Source organism: Rhamphochromis longiceps, linkage group LG7, assembly GCF_057381845.1.
Source record: "Rhamphochromis longiceps isolate RC_006_pf linkage group LG7, R_longiceps_female_GT1.1, whole genome shotgun sequence".
Taxonomy (NCBI): Eukaryota; Metazoa; Chordata; class Actinopteri; order Cichliformes; family Cichlidae; genus Rhamphochromis; species Rhamphochromis longiceps.
This window is the reverse complement of record NC_140563.1, coordinates 59,831,542-59,858,388: the sequence shown is the minus strand read 5'-3', so window position 1 is coordinate 59,858,388 and position 26,847 is coordinate 59,831,542. Positions and strand designations below refer to the sequence as shown.

General features: G+C 41.1%; 1 protein-coding gene across 3 annotated transcripts; it reads left to right on the top strand.

Annotated features, from left to right (window-relative positions):
• Nucleotides 1–1,843: 1,843 nt before the first annotated feature.
• nek6 (NIMA-related kinase 6) lies at nt 1,844–26,847 on the top strand. 3 transcript variants are annotated; one of them, XM_085414620.1, is made up of 10 exons: nt 1,844–1,956; nt 8,596–8,696; nt 9,077–9,217; nt 18,546–18,608; nt 20,184–20,294; nt 21,214–21,322; nt 22,190–22,297; nt 22,621–22,715; nt 23,098–23,211; nt 24,161–26,847. In XM_085414620.1, the coding sequence occupies exons 1-10, from the start codon at nt 1,911–1,913 to the stop codon at nt 24,269–24,271; spliced, it is 999 nt and encodes a 332-aa protein (XP_085270746.1). In that variant the 5' UTR covers nt 1,844–1,910; the 3' UTR covers nt 24,272–26,847. The 3 variants fall into 3 exon arrangements, with proteins under 3 accessions (XP_085270746.1, XP_085270748.1, XP_085270747.1); XM_085414621.1 differs by lacking the exon at nt 1,844–1,956 and adding an exon at nt 2,083–2,358; XM_085414622.1 differs by lacking the exon at nt 9,077–9,217.

Sequence of the window (26,847 nt, the reverse complement as noted above, 5' to 3'; positions counted from 1 at the left end):
TTACATCTTTGTTCTACTATTCTCTAAACTGTTCAAAAATATTTAAATGAACCTTCTGAAAACACATCAGACCTCAATAGGAAAAAAAAATTACACTGGATGTCTATGCTGATGTGGACTGGATAATCTGTTAGGATGCCACATTGTTTGATGGAAATGAAAATTATCAACCTACACAGGGCTAAATTCAAAGATAGTCCAAAAATCAAAGAGGAAAAAACTGATGCAACAGACTAATCTGTTTTTGCTGAAATTTCATTGCTGCAATTCAAAGTGGTATTCAGCAGTTTATATAGCCTCTACATGCTTGTATGCATGACTGACAACATTGGGGCATCCTCCTACTATGATAACAGACAGTATCATGGGGGATGTCCTCCCAGATCTGGACCAGGCCATCACTGCCCCACAAACTGAACCAAAATATAATGTCCAAGAGGCTTTCTATTAGAAATAGCTCAGGCTAACCTGTAGAGGTCTGTGCGTCCCTCCATGGATATGCCTCACCAGACTATCACTGACACACCACCAAACACCAAAACTTTTACAGGCAGCATGACATTCTCCACAGCTTCTCCAGACCCTTTCACTTCTGTCACATGTGCTCTTGGTGAATCTGCTCTCATCTGTGAAAAGCAAAGGGTGCCAGTGGTTGGCCTGCCAATTCTGATATTCTATGGCAAGTGGGCTCCATGGAGCTGGACAATAAGCACAGAGCCTACTAGATGGCATCGGGCACTCGTGCGTATACACACACACACACACACACACACACACACACACACACACACACACACACACACACACACACACACACACACACACATATATATATATACTTTAAATATATATTTATTTTCTCAGTTTACAGCACTTTTGTTATAAATGTTGGTCAGGTTGTTTTAGTTTAATTATGTTTTGGGTGTGGTTCACACTGCAGAGACAAAAAAGGTGAAGCTTGAACTAGTCTGGCTCTGTCCCTATTCTTAGTTCTGTATCAGCCTGCAAGCCTGGACCATAAGACTTGCAACAACACCTCCTTGAATTCTTTTGTTAAAACCCTGTAATTAAAGGCTGCACTTCAATCGCATATTGACGTTTGATTGATGCTGAATCCACTGTGATGGTGTACAGAGGCAAAAAATATATAAAATCCCAACAAACAAACAAAAAACAACACTGACCCAAATAACCATGGCAAAATACTATTGCCAAAGCATCAAAAAATACATATACAAATAATTAACACAACATAGCTTAAAACAGCACAAGGATAAACGTATATTAATTCAGTTTAATTAAATATGCTTGATAAATAAACAATTGTAAAATGTATGCACCTGTGTGTGTTCAGGTCTCTCATTGTTCTTTGTTCTTTTTTTTTTTACATTTTGATACAAAAGTTTGCTTTAGTAATTTTGTATTACAGATCCGAACAGATTAAATTATGTTCTTCCTTGCTTTGTTGTTTTGTAGTTGTTTCCCCCCCTCCCCGAATGATTAACGTTTAATAGAAATTTCATCTCCGTTTCAACCTCATCTGTCACCACGTTTTTTTCTTTCGTTTCAACATGTTAATTTATACAAATCTATTTTCAGACCAGACTCTTAAAAAAAGCCCCATCCCGTATGCAGGAGACTTAGAAGCAGGGCGCGGAGACTACTGACCCACTTTGCTCAAACACTTCTCACAATTTCGCGTCCACTTTAGCAACCAGAGACTGAAAACTTTGTCGTATCTTTCTGTTATTCAGTTATCAGCGAGCTCTATTGAACAAGCTGCTGGACAGCGAGCGGGGGGCGATTGAGAGAGACTCGGGGGCGGGAGAGAGAGACTCGGGGGCGGGGGTCTGACTCACATTGTTGGTGTGAGGAGTTGCACAACAACACGAACTAACAGAAGTTGTAAAATGTGGAAGGCCTTCACGCCGCAGGACATTACTGACTCCTCTCCAGGTAAGACACAGTCAGTAGTAAGGAGACGGTGGCAGCTCGCAGAATTGTGCAGCAGCTCGCTTCAGTAAGTTCGTGTGTGGCTGAATCATAACACGCGTCATGGAACAGGATACAGCCTCATTTTGGAGAGCTGCACAACCTTCGTAGCAGTTAACTAGTTAGCAGCAACGTTAGCGTGCTGCTTACCCGGACAGAAACGAGACCTTATAGATTCCTGGTCTATAGTTTAAACATAATATTATATATTTTTTTCTATTTTAAACAATCGTGCTGCACCAGGCCCGGAAAAGAGCACGCAGCAGAACACTTGGACTGAAATTCACATCCATTTAATTTCCATGTTTCCATTGCCACTTTAAAGTAATTATCGGCGACCTGTCACTCAAGCTAAATGAAGTAATGGTGAGTGTTATTGGGGTAATTCTCGTCTCTGCAGGCTCTTCTTTCACAACAGGAAACCACTGCAAAACTCGTAACTTCTGCAGCTCCTGGTTTATCTTCCTGTGAATATAATTTTTGTACTTTTGACTTAGACCAATTTGGATTATACATTAAGTTAGTCGATTACAACGTGAGGTAATTGGGTAGAACAGAGATGCGGCATTGGGTGTATTATGTGATAGCATCTCTGGCATTAGTTTAAAAATACACACAAAAAACCCCCAAACAAAACACATCCATATAACAATGACAATATTTGTGTATCAAACATGAGTAACAAGCTGTACCCCCACCCCTCCTGTCTGGGTGTGTGGTTTCTGTGTAGAAGTGAACATTATATGTAGAAACAGTATAAGAAAACCATTGTACTTGTTTAAATTTCTTGAAGAGGTTTCAACTCTCATCCAAGAGCTTTTGCAGTTCTAAAACCAAATGTTGGAGAGTACCAGGTATTGGGGTTTGTCCTTTAAGATGTTTGTTGACCCACTCCTTATCATATGCTCATCACATGAGCCAAGGTGTGAAAAAAAGGTATGGGTCATTACAACTAGAAGTTTTAGGTGAAACCACTGTGAGATGTTGCCTCACTCTATCATGTGACCTGTTGAAATTACCCAATTAAGTTTTTGTTCTTTTACCAACAGTAGCCAAAAGCCATTGGGCAATAGTTTCATAGAGCACTCGACATCTTTGAATATGAAAGGAAAGGTTGAGTAGTAAGACTGTCTACACAGGAAGCGACTAATAGTCATGTGGCATCCAGAGATTGCCAATGACATTGAGCAACTTCAATCAACAACGATTTTCTGCTGGCATATGAGGGCGTGGGAGCTATGTCAGATTGTTGTTCTTTTGGCTGCTCCCGTTAGGGGTCCCCAGAGCAGACGCCACCATCTTACCTTAGCATGTCTCATCAACCCTCTGCATGCTCTTCTTCACTACATGAAGAGTTATGTTTATGTCAAAAGCTGCATGTGAGAAAAAAGATAATCAGAAACAATGCATTTTAATTTCACAGGTGCGGGTATTCCTTGACACTTTTGCAAAAAGTCAAAAACATATGTGCATACAACTTAGCAAAAATGCATTTGTGGGTTGAGTAGCATAGTTGTGCCCATGAAAATGCCAAACTCTACCAATGCCAAACAGCTTATTCTGCTATTCACTCTTTTTCTTAACTTCTGGTAATCAGATGTCCTGATTAGTGCATGATTAGCATGGACCTTGTTACAGCGATCAGTTGGTATCTGCTCTAAGCATGTCATATTTGCATTTGGCAATGCATTTATTACTTTCTAGGCTGGACTATTATAATTAATTATTATCAGATTGTTTTGAAAATTCCTTAAAAAAACTTCAATTGATCCAAAACGTTTGCTTTTGGTTTGTTTTTATTGGACTCTTAAGTTGCGAGAGAAGGTACAAAATTGTTAAAATAACTCATCTAGTCATAATAACTTAGCACACACAGAGATGCAGTACCAGCTATTTTGAGTCACTTTTAGTGATCTGGTGGTCTGAAAATAGCTTTGGCTTGAATTATTGTAGTCACCACAGGACCCAAACCTGTTGCCGAAACCTGGCAACAGAGTCCTTTTGTAACTGGAGAAAGGTTAATGAAGAGTTAATGACTCCACATTGCAATTAAGTACAGTATCCAGGTGAATGAGTCATTAAAAAATTACCCTATTCAAGAGTTGTTATGATTTGGATAACTATCCATAGAAAGTAAATATGATTCTTGTAATAAACTATAAAAATGCTCTTATATGATGTTCAGTTGGGTAGTTAAACATACCCAACTGTGCAGTCTTGCCCTATGGATGTGACCTGTACACTGCTAAGTTGAACGTTACAGCTGTGACTCAGGGGTTGAGTCGGGTCATCCACCAATCAATCAATCCCTCACTCCTCCATTCAGCATGTTGAAGTGTCTTTGGGCAAATTGAACCCCAATGCTTTCATCATAATGATGTAGGAGTCTGCACGTGACAAGTACAGGGTGGGCCATTTATATGGATACACCGTAATAACATGGGAATGGTTGGTGATATTAAAGTCCTGTTTGTGGCACATTAGTATATGTGAGGGGGCAAACTCCTCAAGATGGGTGGTGACCATGGTGGCCATTTAGAAGTCGGCCATCTTGGATACAACTTTTGTTTTTTCAATAGGAAGAGGGCCATGTGACACATCAAACTTATTGGTAATGTCACAAGAAAAACAATGGTGTGCTCGGTTTCAACGTAACATTATTCTTTCATGAGTTATTTATAAGTTTCTGACCACATATAAAATGTGTTCAATGTGCTGCCCATTGTGTTGGATTGTCAATGCAGCCCTCTTCTCCCACGCTTCACACACTGATAGCAACACCGCAGGAGAAATGCCAGAACAGGCATCCAGTATCCGTAGTTTCAGGTGCTGCACATCTCGTATCTTCACACCATAGACAATTGCCTTCAGATGACCCCAAAGATAAAAGTCTAAGGGGGTCAGATTGGGAGACCTTGGGGGCCATTCAACTGGCCCACGATGACCAATCCACTTTCCAGGAAACTGTTCATCTAGGAATGCTCGGACCTGGCACCCGTAATGTGGTGGTGCACCATCTTGCTGGAAAAACTCAGGGAACGTGCCAGCTTCAGTGCATAAAGAGAGAACAATGTTCAAGAATCAGTGACAAAGTTGAAGTTGCACCAGGGCTGGATATTTCAACAAGACAACGACCCTTAACACTGTTCAAAATCAGGCAGAGGATCAAGTACAATGTTCTGGAATGGCCATCTCAGTTCCCAGACCTGAATATTATTGAAAAGCTATGGTGTGACTTAAAGCGGGCTGTCCATGCTGTGAAATCATCAAACCTGACTGAACTAATGTTTTGTAAAGACGAAAGGTCCAAAATACCTTCAACCAGAATCCAGACTCTCATTGGAAGCTATAGGAAGTGTTTGGAGGCATTATTTCTGCAAAAGGAGGATCTACTAAATATTGATATAATTTTTCTGTTGGGGTGCCCAAATGTATGCACCTACCTAATTTAGTTTAAGTAACTATTGCACACTTTCTGTAAATCCTAGAAGCTTCATTTCACTTCTCAAGTATCATTGTGTTCATCTACTATATGATATATTTAAATGAAATTGCTGATCCAAACAACCAATGATTTATGAAGGAAAATTATCAAGGGTGCCCAGACTTTTGCATACCACTGTATATGAAAGAACACCTAGAGAAGGAAGTTCAAGAGCTACATGTCTTAAACTAACAGGTCATCTTGATTTTAACTAATTTTATTTTTATCTATATGTGCCAAATCACAGTTATATACAAACTGTAATGGTTATAAAGCATAAAGACTAGGGCTGGGTATCGTTACTGATCTCCCGAATCGATTTGATCCACGATTTTATTCGATTCAATTTGAATCGGGAAATTTTGCCTCAGACAGTCAGAAATATTATAATTCTGATCACGTATCAGTACATATCCATATCTTTTATAAAAAGAAAGCTGAGACTTGCCAGACTTTATCAAAGGTGTAAACATCACAGCAGATGCCTTTGTGTCAGAGTAACTGAGGATAAAACACAGAAAAACATGAAGGCGACTTTCCTGGTCTGGGATTCTATTGCAGAATTTGACCTTAAAAATATTCTGCGGTAGATCAAAAACAAAAGAAAACCATTAATCAACATATGAACATTACCTGATGCTACTGAAGTGAAGCAGAGCAAAGTTACAGAGGTTGTATTAGGGACACAGCTAAGCATTTTGCATAATTTTAAAAAGTTTAAATTTGTTCAGTATTGAACAGCAGAAATGAGGCTTTCTTTTCGGAAGAAAGGAAAAGGAAAAAAAAACAGCGGCCGACAGCGCTATAAAGAACGGTAGACTTGTGCGTAATAAACAAGCGAATAATGCAGAAAACAGAGATTTTTAGATTGGAAGCTGTTCTTGAAGTACACAGAGAGAGAGTGAGAGCTGTGCATGAAGTGTGATTTTTATCGTGTTGGAAGCGAAACAGCAAAAGTAAGGAATTCATGACGATGTTTATGTGAAGCGTAGTTTGGATCTTCTTTTGCTGCTGGTTCAATCAATATTGTTTGGAGAGAGATAAAACCTGCAGCTTCAGAATCTAGCGCAAAAAGGACGTAAACACAAAGCGTGAACCCGCCGAAACATTAGAATCAGCGAGCTGTTGGCTTTCAGCCCCGACCATGTCCATGCCCGTGCCATCGGGTGAGAAAGGCGCCATCTCACTGATTCCGATCTGTCGGCGGGTCCGTGCTTTGTGTTTACATCTTTGTGCAGAATCTGTGTACCTGCTCTCATTTACTGTTTTAGCTGTTTGGTGGTTGTTGAAATTTTGTGAGGTTTAACCTGAGATTTTGGTGTTTCGGGCAAAATAAATTTATATTTAAAAATCGGTTCAGGATTTTAATGAATCGATATCACGTAGAGCTGGGCGATATGAGATTTTTTCATATCACGATATGTTTTTTTTCATTTCAGGCGATAACGATATCTATCACGATATGAGCCAAATAACTATATTTGTAAGATTTAAATGTGCCGTTGCTCACAAGTAAAATGTGAAATAATCAGCAGCTTGTTTTTATTTAAATATTTATTTCCCATAATAAGTTCAACAGGGTAGATGTACTTAAGGAACATGAGACTTTTTCAGATAAATAAAGGCAAATATTGCAAACTACACAAAAGGCAGCCGCTAAAGCGTTTAAGTTTCAAAATAGAACAAACGAAACAGACTAAATTGTCAATTCCACTTAGAAACAAAGTGGCTGGCTGCTTCCCAAACAAACACACGTGCGGCTTGGCACTTGTGCTGTATGTAACAAGTCACGCGACGTGACGCTGCGGCTGTGATTGGTTCGGCTCTGCGCTACTTGATTTGGATTGGCTGACCTTTTTTTTTTTTTTTTTTTTTTAAGAGGACAAGAGCGGCGAGGTCTATCGCGATAGCTTAATTTCTCTATCGAGTAAAAGTTATATCGCGATACATATCGTTATCGTTCTATCGCCCAGCTCTAATATCACGTTATCCAAGCTAGAATCGATTTTAATCCCTAAGTCGATAATCAAAACCCACCCCTAATAAAGACCATCCTGTGACCATGTAGTAATACAATAATTCATATAAGTAAAGACCAAGAAATGCATGTACATTTTAGCTGCATAAACAGACATCTTATTTCATATGTATGTACATTCAATTCAGTTTCATACAACCAAATCACAACAACAGTTGCCTGACACTTTATATTAAGATAAAGACCCTACAATAATACAGAGAAAACCCAACAACCAGATGATCCCCTATGAAGAAGCACTTTGGTGAAATGGAGAAAGAAAAATCTTGTAGCTGGTAGAAACCTGTGGCAGAACCGGCCTCAAGGAGGTGCAGCCATCTGCCGTGACCGGTTCAGAGTGAGGGGAGAAGGAAAAAAAACAAACACTGTGGAAAAGAGTCAGAGATTAATAGTGATTAAGATTAATAACAAAGATTAATGGTTAAATGCAGGGAGGGGTATAAACACATATTGAGTGAAGAAGAAACACTCAGTGCATCATGGGAATAGCCTAGACCTATTGCAGTGTAACTAAGGGAGGATTCAGGCTCTCCTAATCCAGCCATAACTATATGCTTTATTAAAAAGCAAAATTTTAAACCTAATCTTAAAAGTAGCAAGGGTGTCTGTGTCTTAAATCCAAGTAGAATCTGGTTCCACAGGGCCTGGGAGCTAAAGGCTCTGCCTCCGTTCTACTTTTAAATACCACAAGTCAGCAGTCTGACAGCGAAGTGCTCTAATGGGGTGATATGCTACTATGAGGTCATTAAGATAACATGGCCTGATTATTCAAGACCTTGTGGTGGGAGTATTTTAAATTTGGATTTAAATTCTGGATTTAACAGGAAGCTAAGCCAGAAGCAGATATAGGAGAAAAATGCTCTCTCTTTCTAGTCCCCGTCATAACTCTTGCTGCAGCATTTTGAATTAACTGAAGGAGGTAGTTCAACCTAGAAGTAATAAATGCATTAACTAGTTTTTCATGCTTACACTTTATCCCAGTTTCTGCGTATTATGACTGGAGTTTTTTGGTTTTTTTTTAATGTTTTAAGCAGATGTACCATGATTTTAAATAAGTCATTTCAACTATTCTTTGTTGCAGAGGTGGGTAGGTGTGATGCAAACATGGAGGTGCAGAACAACAACCAGCCCACCTTAGACAAACACAATAATCTCTACAAGATACCAAGCCAGGAAAATCAGGTAGGTAGTAGTAGTAGTATTGACCCAAAAAATAGTATTGGCCTTTTTTCTTTTTCTTTTTTTTTTTTTGCCAAAAGAAGAGCATTACATGTTCCAAAATGTATAGTGTCTATATGACATTGTAAGTTAAAGCACTGTACAAGATAATTTTAGACATTGTGACTAACAGAGTGTAATGTTCTTCTTCTATTAGCATGTGGTAGTTGATGATAACTACCATCAACATATTCAAAATGTTCTGTCTGTATTAGCCTTAGACTTTGAAACAACACATAGTATTGAGAGATATGTTAAAATCACTAAGCTGAAAAAAAAAAATGACATCTATTGAGTTATAATATACTGCTTTGTTTTACTGCTGATGGTGTTTTCTTGTTCAGAAAAATGTTCCAAGCTATAATTACTGCTGCACAATGGCAAACTTCCACATTGAGAAGAAGATCGGTCAGGGTCAGTTCAGTGAGGTCTATAAAGCAACATATCTGCTTGATGGACAGCTGGTGGCACTCAAGAAGGTCCAGGTACAGCTCTTTGTACTTAGTCGCAATACATGTGGTGTTAGATCTCACTGCAGTGCAATGTCATTTCCTGTTTATGTTTATTATAGTGGAAATTGGTGTTTTGCAAGTTAATGTGTTTAACTTGATTACTTAAAGTATTTTATTTTACAAAGTAAACTGTACACGCCTTATCAAATACATTCTTCTGCTTAATCATCTGCAACTTGTAGGCATAATGTTAATTTATTTTAGTCTTTGCTAGCTTAGCTTTAACCACTGTTTAAACACTGGTAGCATAGTTGTTTACATGAATGTGTCAAATATTAAGTGAATTTCAGCCTCCTTTAGTGCTAATAATACTAGTAAAACCAAGATGCATGAAGCTGAATTCAGTTCTGCTGTGTTACCAGTATAATACCAGTATTCCTCAGGAGTAGAAGTATGTTGGGCTTAGCTTTAAACCTGCAGGGTGAGGATTGAGTGAGGCGACTAGTGGCAGCTATCACATTTGCACCGAACACAAACTAAAAAAAGTAAAATTCAGACAAAACAAGGAACACATTGCTTGAATTACATTAACACTGTATTTCATCTTCCACTGACTGATGTTTATTTCCCTCAGGAGCCTAAGATACCTGAGCTCTTGATCTTCCTTCTGTTTAATAAACCAATTAGAGTATAGTTATAGTAATCCATATGAGATCTTTCATGAGATCTTTCTGTCTGCTCCCACGCTACCCAAATGTTCTCCATTATAGTGTTTATTCAAACTCAAAACTCCCTAGACCTGTATAGAGTTAAGTATTTTAATATTTCACTGCACAGAAAGACTTCATCTTCTGTGTTCTCATTCTGAAACATGAGTTTTGTGGAAAACAAACCATCTTTACTTGTTAATAACAATGGTAAATGAGGAAAGCTGTGCCTTTGGCATTCACCCACTCATAACTGTTTATTAATTGACACATTATTCTACCGTGAGAAAGAGGTAGACATGCACATCTACGGAAGATCTCAGAAATAATTATAATTTAATAAAGATAGTCTGACAAAGAAGATGGAGATGGTTTTATGATCTATTAATAAAGTCAAACTAAGATTTGATCATGTAATCAGTTATAATGACTAATGCATGTAATCTTGTTACTGTGGATATATGCTAATTGAAACAGCAGCAACTCAGTGGTGCTGAAAGGTATATACAGGTCTTATACTGACATGCGCTCCCATCCAGACATCATCTTAAGGGAAGGTCTTGCATATTTCAGCAAGATAATGCTAAACCGCATACTACATCTATTTAAACAGCATGACTTTGTAGAGAAGATGTTAACTCATTCACTGCCAGCCATTTCCAAATCAGGTAACTCCCCACTGCCAGGGTTTTTGAGCATTTTTACTCATTTTTGAAGAGCCACAGAAAACTGTGTGTTATGATCATATAAATGCTGAACCTACCAAAATGAAGAACAGACTCTCTTCTTTCATCCAAAAAAAAAAGCTTGTTTCTACCATTTTCCATTCTTTAGTAATCAGCTGTAGAAGAGAGGTGGGTTCCACCAAAAATGCCTGTTTTGACCAAAAAAAGGGAGAAAACGAGCTTTTTGTGAAAAATACATTTCAAGCAGAAAAGTGCCTTTGACACTAATATTTCTTGCTTTGTGACACCTCTAACATATACCGGTAAAATAGTTTTTCACTTCTATAAAACAGAAATAACACTGAGAAAGGTTATGTTTTATCAAAACAATTTATTTACAAATATATGAAAAAATAAACTTCACTGACAAGCTGCCCGAGGTTGTATTCTAGCCCCTCCCATTGAAAAACGTAATTGACGTCTATAGACGTCAATGGCAGTGAATGAGTTAAGTGCTGAACTGATGTGCCTGCAGTCCAGACCTTTTACCAGTTGAAAGCATTTGACTTATTAGGAAACAAAACAAATGTGACAAAGAATACTTGGGACCTTTAAGCAGCTAGAATCCCGTACTAGACAAGAATGGCACAACATTCCTCTCCATCAACTGGTCTCTTCAGTTCCTACATTTTTATTCACTGTTGTTAAAAAATGCGGGATGGTACACAGTGGTAAACATGACCTTGCCCCAACTTTTTTTTTTAGACCTGTTGCTGCCATCAAATTAAAAAATTAGACAATCTTTTTTGTAAAATTGTTCATTTTATCACTTTAAACATTTGGTATTGTTTTATGTGTTCTGTTGTGAATAAAACGTGGGTTTATGACATTTACGAATTGTTACGTTCTGTGAGGCTGTGGGAGTGTGTGGGTGGGGTGTTTGCCCACTCTCCCCGCCTCCACCCCTCTTGCCGCTCCTACCCCTCTCTGTCTCTCTCACTCTCCTCTCTCCCCAGGACACAGCTGCTGCTGATTAGCCTCGTTTGCCACCTGACTCCAGTCAGCAATCATCCTCTGAGGCTATTTAAACTGGGGATGAGCTGTGAGCAGGGTGGCTTTTTCCTCAGTGGCTCTACGCGGTTCTGTGCTAGATTTTGGACAGACAGCCTCTTTCTGACCAGTGAGCAGACGGGCTTGTGGGCCCTGAGAGTGTCTCCCCGTGGTGGGGAGTAGGGTAGGAAGTGTGGGAAGTGCCTCCTTTTTTATTGTGTTTGTTTGGTAGTCTTCCTGCCTTTCGTGGCTGCGAGCGTTTTCTTTGTTTCTTTGGCGTTGTTGGTAAGACGGCGTTGCCGGCCCTTTAAGTTAATGTTAATGTCGTTTGTAATCCACCTGTACCATTTCGTAATAAAGTTCTATTAATACAGAACAACTCTGTCTGTTTTCCTTTTCATTCTGATTCCGGACTCATTTGTTACTGGTCCCCTCACTCACATGCCTAGACCCCTTCGGGGGGAACGTAACAATGTGGGGGCTCGTCCAGGATATGAATGGAAGGAAAATTGAGTTTTTGTGAGTTGTTTGCCGGTGGCCTGGTTAGTTGTATTGTATCGGCTGCGCTCCCTCTCCAGTTAGCAAAAGGGGAGTGTCTAGCTGAGCGTAAGCTCCTCCTTCAGGCACTCATTTTTTATTTTTCCTTTATTATTTTCGGAGTAATCCCGGGTGGGGATTAGTTCCCTGTCGGGGGTAGGCTTGTCGGTGCTTTGTGCACTTGATGCTTAGCCTTTAAAGTTGCCTCGAGCCTGGTACACTCCAGAAGCTAACTAGGCTAAGATTTTAGTAGGCAGGTCTGGGGAGAGGGTCGGCGGTACTTTTATTTATTGGTTAACCTCTGGCCACACTTTTCCCGCCTGTTTTCTCATTTGTGTATTGGAGGTGGTGCTTCTTTGTTGTTATTGTTAGCCTCAGGTAGTTTTTTGTTTTTAGAGTTGATGGCTACCTTTGATATTGCCGTGTTTAAGAAAAACCCCTCGCTTGTCCAACTGGACGCCTGTAGGAAGAGGGATTTGCATGAGGTGGCATCAGGTTATAGCATTTCTGTTTCCACAGCTCTGCGTAAGGCTGAGCTGAAAGCTGCTCTTGTGTCTGGCTTGGTGGAGAAAGGGATAGTGGCCTTGCCAGTATCTGCCAGTCCACTTGAGCATGGGGCAGCGTCTCAGCCTGTTCCGCAGGCGTCAGCTCAAGCTGTAGGTCCATTGGTGTCGACACCTGTTGATCAGGGGCTGCCTGAGGACAAACCCATGACATTGCCTCGCTTCGAACCCCTCTCCATTGAATCAAGTGAAGGCTCGAAGCAGGATGCTAAGCTCCGTGTACGCCTGGCTCGTCTCCAGTTAGAAAAGGAGGACCGTGAGAGGGAGTTCCAGCTAAAGAAAGAGCTGGAGCTTAGGCATTTAGACGCAGAGCTTGCTAGAGCCAGAGAGGTCGAATTGAGGAAGGTGGAGGTGGAGGCAGAGACAGCTGTGAGGTTGCGACAGCTGGAACTCCGGCAGGTTTCCCTTCCTCCGACTGCCTCCATTCGTCAGGCAGACACCCCGTTTGACGTAGGGAAAAACAGTCGTCTGGTTCCGATGTTCCGTGACACTGAGGTCGACAGCTACTTCGAGTCGTTTGAACGAATAGCCACGGCCTTGCACTGGCCACGGGATTCATGGGCCATTTTGCTCCAATGTAAGCTGGCGGGTAAGGCTCAAGAAGTTTGTTCCTCGTTGTCAGCTGAGGACAGCTTGGACTATGACAAGCTGAAAAGGGCTATCCTGCTGGCCTATGAGCTGGTCCCAGAAGCCTATAGGCAGCGTTTCCGGGGGTTGAGAAGAGGTCAGGGTCAGTCCTATCTTGGTTTCGCCAGGGAAAAAGGTGTTCTTTTCGATCGGTGGTGTGCGGCCTGCAAAGCCACTGACCTGGCTTCGATCCGGGAACTAATGCTCATAGAGGAATTTAAGAACTGCATTGCTGAGCGCATCGCGGTATATATTAATGAACAGAAGGTTTCCTCGCTACAGCAGGCTGCGACGCTGGCTGATGAGTTCGCGCTCGTCCATAAAACCAGTGTCAGTAGGTATGACCGGCGCGATGCCCCAGTGAAGGCTAGCGAGGTGCCAGTTGCACAGCACCCAAAGAGTGAGGTACTTGTGTTTCGTCCCAAGGCAGACCGAAAGTGTTTTTTCTGTTTTAAGTCTGGCCACCTGATCGCAGATTGTGAAGCTTACAGACGGAAACAATCAGTCTCGTCTTCACGTAAACCAAAAGGGGTTGGGCTGATTAAAACCATGCCTCCTGTCAGTAGGCCCCCTTCCCCTGAGACCCCGGATGAGTGTTTTAAGCCCTTCATTTTTAAGGGGATAGTTTCGCTTTCTGGTAAGACCGAGGATAAGCGTGAAGTGACCATTCTGCGTGATACTGGTGGCTCACAGTCCCTCATACTAGCTAGTGTGCTTGAATTTAATGAGAAGTCTGACTGTGACTCTAGCATCATTGTAAGAGGTGTTGGGATGAGTTTTGTGCCTGCTCCCCTCCATCGTATCTGGGTACAGAGTGAGCTGGTGAGTGGTTTCTTCTCAGTGGGTGTGCGGCCTTCTCTCCCGATTAATGGGGTGGATTTTATAATGGGAAATGATATCGCGGGTGGGAAAGTTTACCCTACCCCTGAGGTGACCAACAATCCTGTTATAGAGCCTGTGTTAGATGCCCTCAGCCTGCAGCACCCGGATGTGTTCCCGGTGAGCGTTCTGACTCGTTCACGTGCCCAGCAACAAGGTGGGGGGGTTGATTTGTCAGAATCAGTGATCGGCTCTATTCTAGAGAAGGATGTGATGCCCTGCACCGATGAGGGAGATAATGGAGCCTTAGAGTTAGCTCACAGTGTGGTTGAGCCAGCTCCTGTGTCTGGAGCTCCTTTTCTGCTCACCCGGGAAGCACTTGTGAAGGCTCAGACAGAAGACCCTTCATTAGTTCAGTGTTTTACCGCAGCAGCTCAGGATAAGGGAGGTGAGGGGAGCAAGAGGCAGACATTTTTCGTTTGGGAAGGTTTATTGATGCGCAAGTGGACCCCAAGGCCTGGAGAAGACTGGAGCGTAGTGCGGCAGTTGGTGGTTCCGACCAGTCTGCGGTGGCATGTGCTGCAGTTAGCACATGATCACGCATGGTCAGGTCATTTGGGTGTCACTAAAACATATGACCGTATACTGCAGCATTTCTTTTGGCCGGCAATGAAAGCAGATGTAGTGCAGTTTTGTAACACCTGTCACACTTGCCAGCTTGTGGGTAAACCGAACCAGGCGGTGCCCCCCGCCCCCCTACGTCCTATCCCTGCTGTCGGTGAACCTTTTGAGCATATCCTGGTAGACTGTGTTGGCCCCTTACCAAAGACGCGGGCAGGGAATCAGTTCTTGTTAACCATAATGTGTGTGTCCACTCGATACCCAGAGGCGATTCCTCTGCGGAAAATCACGACAGCAAGCATTACCAAAGCACTAGTCAAATTCTTTACCACCTTTGGCCTCCCGAAAACCGTGCAGACAGATCAGGGTACCAATTTCATGTCCAGGGATTTTAATCTGACTCTACGGTCCTTTGGAGTTTCTCATTCTGTGTCTAGTGCTTATCACCCAGAGTCACAAGGTGCACTGGAGCGGTGGCATCAAACTCTCAAGGCGATGTTGAGTAAGTATTGCCACGACACCGGAAAAAGCTGGGATGAAGGGGTCCCTTTTGTATTGTTCGCTATACGTGATGCGAAGCAGGAGTCTTTGGGGTTCAGCCCAGCTACCCTGGTGTTTGGACATGACATGCGGGGTCCGCTAAAGTTGCTGAAGGAGAGTTTTCTCAGTGGTTGTGTGCCTAAAACTACTGTGGTGGAGTTTGTAAAAACATGCAAGGACAGGTGGCAACGGGCTACTTTGTTAGCAAAAGAGGCTCTCTGTGTATCCCAGGCAAACATGAAAAAACGATGTGATCAAAAAGCAGTGGAAAGACAGTTCCAGCCTGGGGACAAAGTTCTTGTGTTGTTGCCCGTGCCCAGTTCTGCCCTCATGGCTCGTTTCTCAGGCCCCTATGTGATAGTGAAAAAAGTGTCTGACACCAACTATATTCTCAACACCCCAGAACGCAGAAGGAAGACTCGCCTATGCCATGTCAACATGTTGAAACCATACCATACCAGAGACACCAGCATGACAGAATCATCAGACACTGCTGGGACGGCTGTCCCCGGTTCAGTCCCTGTTGCCCTGCTAAGTGTTGAAGTTAAGGGTGATGATGATCTGGGTACCCTTTCTGAGGGACAGCAATGTGGGCGGTTGTCAAATTCTGTTTTTTTAGCTAAGGCCGAGGCCAACCCATCTCACCTTCCTCCGTCCCAGTGTAAAGAGGTACTTGACTTGCTGCACTCCTACCTGTCTCTTTTTAGTGACGTACCCTCGCGTACCCACGTTTGTGAGCATGACATTGACGTTGGAGACGCAGTCCCAATCAAGCAGCATGCATATCGTTGCCCCTTCGCCAAACGTGAGGTCATGAAAGAAGAAGTTGAGTACTTAGTAGAAAACGGCTTGGCACAACCTAGTTGTAGCCCCTGGAGCTCCCCATGTCTACTAACACCTAAGTCTGATGGCACACCCCGTTTCTGCACAGATTATCGGAAGATAAACGCTGTAACGGTCTCTGACTCTTTTCCGTTTCCTCGTATGGAAGACTGCATTGACAGCATCGGCCCTGCCAAATTCATCACCAAACTCGATCTCCTTAAAGGCTACTGGCAGGTGCCTCTCACTCCCAGAGCTTCAGAGATTTCTGCATTTGTCACCCCTGACCACTTCATGCAATACACAGTAATGGCCTTTGGCATGAAAAATGCCCCAGCTACTTTTCAACGACTGATGCAGTTGGTGTTGGGAGATGTGCCCCAGTGCAATGTGTATCTAGATGACGTGGTGCTATACACAGACACATGGGCAGATCATATGTCCCTTCTGAGGACAGTGTTTCAGCGGCTAGCCGAGGCCTCGTTGACCCTCAATCTCGCTAAGTGTGAGTTTGGTAAGGCAACCGTCACTTACCTAGGTAAGCAGGTGGGGTTTGGGCAGGTCCGCCCAGTGGAGGCGAAGGTTGCTGCAATCCTGGACTACCCAAGTCCAGCCACCAGACGGGAACTAAGGCGGTTCCTAGGGATGACCGGATATTACCGGTGTTTCTGTAAGAACTTTTCTGTGGTCGTGACCCCGCTAACCAAACTGTGTAGCCCAAAGGTGCCTTTTGAATGGTCAGTTGAATGCCAGCATGCCTTTGAGTCGGCAAAATCTCTTCTGTGCAGCACCCCTGTATTGGCAGCTCCAAACTTCTCTCGCCCCTTTAAGCTAGAGGTCGATGCCAGTGCCACCGGAGCCGGGGCAGTCCTGCTGCAGGATGATGAGGAAGGTGTGTGCCATCCGGTCTGTTATTTCTCTGCAAAGTTCAAACCCCATCAACTGAACTACTCTACCATAGAGAAGGAAGCCTTAGCTCTGCTTCTAGCTCTGCAGCACTTTGAAGTGTATGTGGGCTCCAGCGCTTCCCCGGTGACCGTGTACACAGACCACAACCCCCTCGTTTTTCTGAACCGGATGTACAATCACAACCAGCGACTGATGCGCTGGGCACTCCTGGCCCAGGATTACAATCTGATGATCATACACAAGAAAGGTACTGACAATATAGTGGCTGATGCACTCTCACGCAGCTCGCAATAGGGTGTTGTTGTTGTTGTTGTTGTTGCTGTTGTTGTTGTTTTGGTAGGGCTTCAATGTAAGGGGGGGGGGGGGGGATGTTACGTTCTGTGAGGCTGTGGGAGTGTGTGGGTGGGGTGTTTGCCCACTCTCCCCGCCTCCACCCCTCTTGCCGCTCCTACCCCTCTCTGTCTCTCTCACTCTCCTCTCTCCCCAGGACACAGCTGCTGCTGATTAGCCTCGTTTGCCACCTGACTCCAGTCAGCAATCATCCTCTGAGGCTATTTAAACTGGGGATGAGCTGTGAGCAGGGTGGCTTTTTCCTCGGTGGCTCTACGCGGTTCTGTGCTAGATTTTGGACAGACAGCCTCTTTCTGACCAGTGAGCAGACGGGCTTGTGGGCCCTGAGAGTGTCTCCCCGTGGTGGGGAGTAGGGTAGGAAGTGTGGGAAGTGCCTCCTTTTTTATTGTGTTTGTTTGGTAGTCTTCCTGCCTTTCGTGGCTGCGAGCGTTTTCTTTGTTTCTTTGGCGTTGTTGGTAAGACGGCGTTGCCGGCCCTTTAAGTTAATGTTAATGTCGTTTGTAATCCACCTGTACCATTTCGTAATAAAGTTCTATTAATACAGAACAACTCTGTCTGTTTTCCTTTTCATTCTGATTCCGGACTCATTTGTTACTGGTCCCCTCACTCACATGCCTAGACCCCTTCGGGGGGAACGTAACACGAATCATTTCATTATGTTTTATTTACATTTACATATCTTTTCCAAACTTTGGGGAATTGGGACTGTATTTCCTGACGTGGTTATTTCTTAAAACATTTAATTTTACAATAATGGACTACACAGCACTAGGGGTGAGTTTCAGTACACTAGATATCTATCTGAAAGAACTATAACTAAATGTAAGACAGTGATTCCTCCATTGTTGTTTTCTTAAGCGTCATGAGCCAACACAATGTGGAAGAGCTATCAGAACTTTACTCAAACAGAAGCTGATTATCGTGTCAATAGTGTCACAGTCTCAATATAATACAGCCTTAATAATTACTGATGGTTTATTTAGATTGTTTCTCTTCTATTGACTGCTTTTAGCGGACTTGAGTGAGTAATTTTTCCAAATCGTCTTTTCTTCCCTCACCACTAAACTGCTTGTTGAAGATTTGCAGGAGGTCTCTTTCAGTTAAAATGAAGTTCTTTCTTTCCACATTTGCTCACAATATATCTTTGCAGATCTTCGAGATGATGGATGCTAAGGCTCGTCAGGACTGCATCAAAGAGATTGATTTACTGAAGGTAAAGTCTGTCAAAGCAAATTATACTCTGGTTGATAATAAGTGAATGAGTGCGAAATTGGGTGGCGGTTACTCAGGAGAAAGACCTCGGGCCTCGGACCGGTACCGGTCCGTGAGTTGTTTGGTACCGTTTTGAGGCTCAGGTGTGAAATGTATAGTTTTCAGGGTTTTCATCGGTTTTCAGCGTTATTTTGTTATCGTTTTTATCGTTTACTCTGTTTTCCTGGGTCTTTTCACGTGTGTTATGATTTTCTTTTTTTCGGTACCGGCACTAGTTTTATTTTGTTGTATTTATCCGCGACACCTTAAAGGCCGGTCCATGAAAATATTGTCGGGCATAAACCGGTCCATGGCACAAAAAAGGTTGGGGACCGCTGTGTTAGAAAGTACTTAAGGATACTGTGTTACTAAACCGTGATTTTGTTTGTGAGAGTGTCTAATGACAATGACGTACGAACGTGCGACGTCCATGGTAGCAACACACGTTTAGATCAACAATGGATAATATGGAGTGTGGGAGAGAGTACGACCATGCAGCGTTTAAAGCTTGGAAGTACTGACATTACTTTAAGTTTGATTCCATAAAAAGTGACAAAAACATTAGCGTCCACTGTACACTCTGCGTAGGAAGAAAACTTCTTTCTACAGCGAAAAAAATTAAATTTCAAATCTGAACAAGCACCTAGCATGCTGCCACGGGAATGTGAAATTCAGAGAAACCCCCTGATCCCCCCCACTGACATGACCGCAAACCTCCACCGGCCCCACTCCTGCTAAACAGGTGAAAATAGATTTAAGAGCGACAGGACTCAGTGTCGCTGAATCTTTGATTTAATTTATTTTTTGCTGTGTTTTACTTGCATCTATTTGAAAGAGTGAGTGTAAACATAAAAAAAAAGATTTAATTTTATATGCTGGAATAAGCGGAAAATAGGTTTAAATGTTAAACAAATTTCTTCCAGTCAGAGAATGTTGCATATAATTAAATTTTTGCTTGATGCAATGTGCATAGAGTTAAAGGATTAACAAGTTTTAAAAAGAGACTTTTTCATTTGATTCAATTTTATATGAATGATTATGCAGAAAAAATACAATTGGGCTGAAAGGTCTATTGCTTTATTATATATTCATGTTATGTATCATGTTTTTAAAAAGTAACCAAGTAGTAAAGTAACTAATTACTTTTGAAAATAAGTAATCAGTAAATAGCGACTAATTACTTTTTTCAAGTAACTTGACCAACACTGGTGGTCACCCTGCCAGACAGGTAGATGGCATGGACCCAAGTTTGTGAATGCTATAACTTGAGAGTGAGGCAATGTAAGAGTTTCAAGTTCACCATAGGTGTATCTACTAAAAATCTCAGATGTGTTTAAAACTCAGTGACAATGACCTTGGCGAAGGTCACTGAGTTTTCAGGAAATCGTGTGAGGCAGCACAGGATTTTGAAATTAATGGCATTTGATGCCGCCAGTATTTTATTTGTTTGAAACATTTGCATGGACGGCTCTGCTATACACCTTGCTTGTGACAGCTCCGTTGACGCTACCATTTTTCTTTTGTTTGTCCACTGCAGCAGCTGAATCACCCCAATGTAATCAAGTACCTTGATTCTTTTATTGAAGAAAATGAGCTCAACATTGTTCTGGAGCTTGCGGATGCTGGAGATCTGTCCCAGATGATAAAGGTCAGAAAACCCTGTGACTCGTTCAAATCTCAGTCAAAGATCAGAGGAAATGTTTTATTGTGAATTCAACAACTCGAGAACGATGCAACATAGGATTTTGAAATTGATGTCATAGGTGTGTTTACTAATAGGCTGAGGGATAGTGCTAGGAGTTGCCAATATTTTTCCACTTCCTTGATTAACTTTTTGTATATAAATGGCCCTGAGTATTCCTGTGATCATTTGAATTTATGCTTGCATTTTGGATACAGTTATTACTTAGTATGTAATTTATCAAATCACATATAAAAATCGATTGTTAATTAATAAGCTCATATATAATAAAAGTCTAAAGAAGTGATTTAAATATTTAAGTGCACATTAATTTCAAATATATAATGGTAAAGACATGAGCTCATTGTTTGTGAAGGTGTTAATAAAGATTTAATGAATATTTGTGTGGCCTCATTTAAAGTGAGGACTATTTTTGCCTTGTAAAGTATTTATAAATAAAGTCTCAGCTATCTTCATTTTACGTCCCCACATGAAAGCTAGGCAAACAGGGTGGAGGACAGTAACAATTTGATCCGGATTGGAATGAAAAGGACACCAGGCAGAGGTGTTTAACACAAAATAAGGCTTTATTATAACCAATAAACCAATAACCATATAAACAGTATCAACAGAAAGAGGCAGCAACACTGCTTTGACTATTGTCAAAGCAGTGTTTATTAATCAGACAGACCAATCCAAGGAAAAGGAGGCCGCTTCACCTATGTTTGTGTGTGTGTGTAAAAGCTAGACAAAACACTTAAAGTGCTAGGAATAAAGAGCTGAAAGTGTGTTTATGTGATTGAGGGATAGTTAGAGCAATAATATTGTGTCATTGTTCTAACATGTAGAATTAGATTAGTTACACTTCTTCCTTCTTTCTGTTCAGTACTTCAAGAAGAAGAGACGACTTATCCCAGAGAGAACAATTTGGAAATATTTTGTGCAACTCTGCAGCGCTCTGGAGCACATGCATTCACGCAGAGTAATGCACCGTGGTAAACAACTCCACTTTGCATTTTTACCATGCACACCTCATCTCCATTGCCATCATTATGCTGATGTAGTTAATCTGCTCAAACACCTCAGTTGTTGTGCATTCATATCTTCCTAACCTTCTTTCTTTTGTCAGTCAAAATTAAAATACAAGGAACTGATATGTACAGGTGTATCCAGCAATTGGGAATAATAACATGTTACATGGTGTTAAAATAAAAAGAATCTCTTTCCAAAGGAAAAAACAATTTGCAAAATGTTGGATCCTGTTGTTATTTGCACGCCCAAAACTATTTTGGTATGGAGTTTGTATTTTAATACTGTGGTACTTGCCAGGTTGGAAAAGATTTAGGCCAAAAAGCAGAATCTGATTGTCAGAGAAGTTGTGATTTTTATATTGATAATGATGCTTTCCATTAAAATTAAAAAAGAAAATCACAGTAAGGTGTCAGTTTCACTGAAAATCAGATTATGCTTTTTGGCCTACCTAAATCTTTTTAAATCTGATTTTCAAAGAAATTGTGATTTTGTTTTTCTATTTTAATGGAAAGTATTGTTAAATAGAAAAATAACAGCACAGACCAAACATTTCTAATATCCCCCCAAAACCAAGCAAAGTTGAATTGGTTTGTGACGTAATTACAGCAGTTTTCACTGGACGCGGTAAATGTTGGAGCTGTAACTTGTCTGTAAACAGGAAACGGCATGGTTCTTTCTCAAAATTGAATTAGCCGTAAGCACACCTCTCATAGTTGCAGGAAATCAACTACTGTGTGTAGAGTGTATATAATGTCACTATATTCTTGGGTTTAGAACAGAATTGCAGTGTATTTGCAATGAATGTCAATGTGTGCATGTGTTTAAACCAGATATCAAGCCAGCCAACGTGTTTATAACAGCCACCGGGGAGGTAAAACTGGGAGACCTTGGACTAGGACGCTTCTTCAGTTCCAAGACCACTGTAGCACATTCTTTAGGTGACGCACACACACAACACACGTTTATGCACAATTTCTATGTTGTGGATAATTTTCTGTCAGATCAGCTCTTGATTCAGGCATGCAGATCATATAGAACACAGAATTAAATATTTTAGTGACGAAAATGGAAACTGTGTAAAACAAAAATCTAAACAAAGATATCTTGGGGGTGTGGTAATAAAAAAATAAAAAAATAAACAATTCACTGTCGTATGTGTTTTCCTACTATAAGGTTTAACACTTAAACTACTGCATAAATAGTGTTTTCATCTTTTTCATTTATGCACAAAATGACAAGTCTGTTGTTTTCTGTGTGTCAGTGGGAACACCTTACTACATGTCACCCGAGAGAATCCATGAGAATGGCTACAATTTTAAGTCAGATATCTGGTCCCTGGGCTGTCTTCTGTATGAGGTAGGTCCAAAGACACTTTGACTTTTTCATTGTGTTTATAGTGAATGATTCAACAGAAAATGACTTTCTTACCCTGGAAAAAAGAAAACCAAGCTTGTGGTGCCTGTTGGCTGATTAGTGCCAGGGTGCTCGGCGGAAATGTAAATAAAAAAAAAAAAAAAACGTTTCAACTTTAAACCCAGAGGTGGGATCTTATAAATAAGCTTAAACGTTTTCTTTTATTTACACTTCCGCCGAGCACCCTGGCACGAGAATAGAGACCTCTCTGAACACCACAATGTTACTTGAACTCTGGTCAGGAATAATATTTCACTTGTAGGTAGTGCCAACCAAGCTAATTCATTTTTCTTCTTTCCTTATCCCTTATCCCTCTTTGCTCCAGATGGCTGCACTGCAGAGTCCATTTTATGGGGACAAGATGAACCTTCTGTCCCTCTGTCAGAAGATAGAGCAGTGTGATTACCCCCCTCTCCCCACGGACCATTACTCTGATAAGGTAAAGTAATACAAAGCCACGTTTGGTTTTGATTTGAATTTGAGTTTCATTAACTTTTTGGTTTATTATGTTGCTAGTTTTATTTTTCTGTTTGGCAAAAAAGGTGTACAGAGCCTCGCAGGGGCCATATGAAGAATACATAGGTCCTTATATTGAGCGCTTGAAAAGCTATTCCATGAAAGCTAATACAGTTTGTTTCAACATGTTAGTTGTTCACACAAGATAAGTGAATATATGGAGAGGGAGCCTACCTTCTCCACTCGCACTGATATTGGTAAACTTGGACAGATAATCATAGATTTGACCTTCCCTGATAACACACAAGCGCAATGCTGTTGAAACAGTGGCTCATTCCAGTCATTGTAAGTTAAAAGGTTTAGACAGCATAATGTGTGGTATTTTGCAATATAAAGAAAGTACTATATTTGCCCTTGCATTTCTTTCTGTGTCTGTGGTCTTACTGACCACAGAAAGTGCTTTAGCTACAAGCCACATTTAATACATTCATACAGTGTAATATTTTTTAAACTTTAAACACAACCTCATAACTTTGGTTAATTTAGTATACCAGTTAACCTAAGGTGCATAACTTTGGACTGTGAGAGGCAGGCACAGGGAGAGTATGTATAATCGACACTGAAAGCAGTCTAGGGCGTCACAAGATGATGAGCGTGGAGAATAGCGTGCGCTGCTGCATCTCGACTGTGCCTATAAAATTATGTTTAGCATGACTGAACAATTCTGAGAACATGGCCTGTGGGTAAAGTGAACTCTCAAGTCCTACTTTACTACTACTTACTTTAGCTCCTTCTCTGAATGTGGTGATTTTTGTTCTGTAAAATAGCCCTGAAGCATGTGTCCTTTTGCTTACACCAATTTATGCACAGCGTAGTTTGTTTTGTTTTTTTGTTTTTTAAAAGCTGAAATAACAGCCTCATGCTTTTTGCAGCTGCGTGACCTGGTCAGCATGTGCATCAACCCAGACCCGGACCAGAGGCCTGACATTGTCTTTGTGCTGCAGTTTGCAAAACAGATGCACATGTGGACTTCCAGCACCTGAGTGACACTTTCAAGCCCTCTTCTCTGCTCAATTTGAGGCTTTCCACTTACTATGTGCCTGTCCTTGCAGAAGCAAGTTTGCCCTTACCTCATCTTAGCAGACTGTAACCTTGGAAATACTGTGATGTATCTTTTCAGTCATGGAAGATGTGAAGAGGTACATGGGTATACTCACGGAAAACAAAAGTGAGAGGTAACCGTATGTCTGCCTGTTTCTTTAGCTGAGAACATAGCCAAAAGAGCTGTGTCTCCCTCTGATGACAGATTCCTCAAATAAGAGTTGCATTCCCAGTTCAACCGTGTCTTCCTGTGTAGTAGGGCTGGGCAGTTTGAATATTTGTCATGTCGTCTACTATAATCATATCATACATGTTTTTATACATTGTAAAGTACCTCATTTAGTGTTCAAAATGGACAGCTAATAAATGCCTATTCTCAGAAAAAAACAACAACGAAAGAATGCAGGGGAAACTGAAATTGAAGTGAAATCATAAAATAAAAATAGTTTTATGATCAGATGAAGCGTAGCTAGTTAATATTGCCTTTTACAAACAGTGGAGAGCTCAGTTAGCACTTCTGGAATATAAATATAGATAAATCTCACACAGGTTATTCTATTTAAGCTGCTTGGGCCTTGCTGCTCGTTGCAACCCATCTCCAACTCCTTTTTTTCATCTTATTCTTATGTGAAATAATCAGTGCTTGCGTGTTGGCACTGATGCCTGATCTGTTTGTGCTGAAAACCTTTTAAGGTTTTTGTTGTGGGAAAGGCAGGAGGTCATCCACGAATAAGGCCAGAAATTGAAAATGACTCCAAATGGAATAACAATCCTATTTTAACTGAGAAGTTCCTGACAGAACTGTGGCTGAAAGCTTAAAGAAGTAGCCAGGTTTATGGGATTATTCAATAATCACTTATAATAATGCTTTCTCATGGATGTCACATTCATTCACCTGTGGACAAGCAGCTGAGCACCCACAGTGTTTCTGCCTTTTCTGATTCAGTATATTCTCTAAGTCTATGAAAGCCCTAAGAACAATTTGGGAAGTTTTCTTAAGGGCAGTTCTCCATCATGTAGTGATTTATACATTTTCCCTGCTTAAAGACCTGGTGAAGGATCAAATCTTGTTAGGGTTGCATCCAGTGTATAAATTTGTGAAATCAAATATGTGGAGCTGTCTGTTGTGCAAACCCCCTATGAATGAAGAAGCAGTCAAAAGAAGATGTTGCTTCTGACTGAGGACAGTTTGTCATGTATGTATCTAAAGGTTGCCACCAGTGGCTCAAATCTGAAAGTGAACTTACATATTCATAGAACTTTCCAATCATATGTTGAGCTTTAAAGACTGAGTTACCACTGAATTTCTTGGATCAAGCCTTGTGAAGTCAAATGTGGCCGTATTTTAATTTTATGAGTTGGGAAATCATGTTGTGTCCACCTTATAAATCTCACTTTACTCTCCTTTTATCTGTGCTTTGGTTTCCACAGGTTTCAAAAAGAAACATTTGAAGCTGTTTCAGTTCCCCACTGTGTTCACATGCTGGTCTGTTATCCTCAGCGTCTTAAAGCTTTACTACTTTACAAGTAGTTAAGTTCTGTCAGTCAATACCCAAGTTCCTGTTAAGACTACATTTGATTTAGTTGGTTTAATTTGCGTTGTCACATTAAAACTGATGGAACAATAGAATCAAGAATCAGATGATGGTGAAAGACAAATGTTGTGTTGCTGGGAGGAGCAGTCATGGAACTGTGAGAACTTATTTAACTCCATCCTGTTAAATTTTGTTTATATCACATTCTGTCAGCCCTGCAAACCAAAGACATAGAACAAAGGTGACTAAATGAAAAATACAAGTTATAAATGACTACCAAACTGCACTGATAATTGGCTGAAAGTATAAAATCGGCTCTGGCTGAACCTCTGAAATCTCAGAATTTACAAAAAAACAAAACAAATACATCATCATGTGCCCAATTGGCATTCACCACAGAGCACCACATAGGGCACCCATTTAGTTCACAAATGAAACAGGTTCACAGTGAACAATGTGACAGGCATGAATAGGTCTAGATGGTGGCAGACCTGTCAGTTCTGATATTCTCTGCTGAATTCCAGTTGAGCCACATGATAATTGTGAGTGAGCAGTAAAAGAAATTGGCTCTAATGCCATTAATTGCCTAAATGTTTCTTTGTGTTGTTGCTCGGTCACTGTGAACTGAATAGCCATATGTGCTCCACCACATAAACTCAAAAACCTTACCAGCCCCAATCAGCTCCATAGATAATTATATTTAGAGATCTGGAGTTTGTTTGTGTTTTTATTATTATTATTATTAAATGTTTACATTTTGCATATCTGCAGTTTTGGGAAAGAAAAAGTGCTTCATGCCACAGTTTGAGTAAAGGAGAACAAATCAAACACACACAGAAATTAATCTGGAATTGATACTGTCGTGGTGAGTGTTGCTCCAGTGGCGTTGTAGTTTTGTGTTGATTGTATGAGAATGCAGTCATGGTCTGCTTCTAATTTATAAATTTGGACCAATCTTGCTGTGAAACTGTAAACACCATAAA

Bases quoted from the DNA above. Each gene is read 5' to 3' on its own strand.
- nek6 (XM_085414620.1), top strand. From the start codon at position 1,911: ATGTGGAAGGCCTTCACGCCGCAGGACATTACTGACTCCTCTCCAG. The intron at 9,218-18,545 runs GTACAGCTCTTT...ATATCTTTGCAG, and splicing joins TGGCACTCAAGAAGGTCCAG to ATCTTCGAGATGATGGATGC. The intron at 22,716-23,097 runs GTAGGTCCAAAG...TCTTTGCTCCAG, and splicing joins TGGGCTGTCTTCTGTATGAG to ATGGCTGCACTGCAGAGTCC.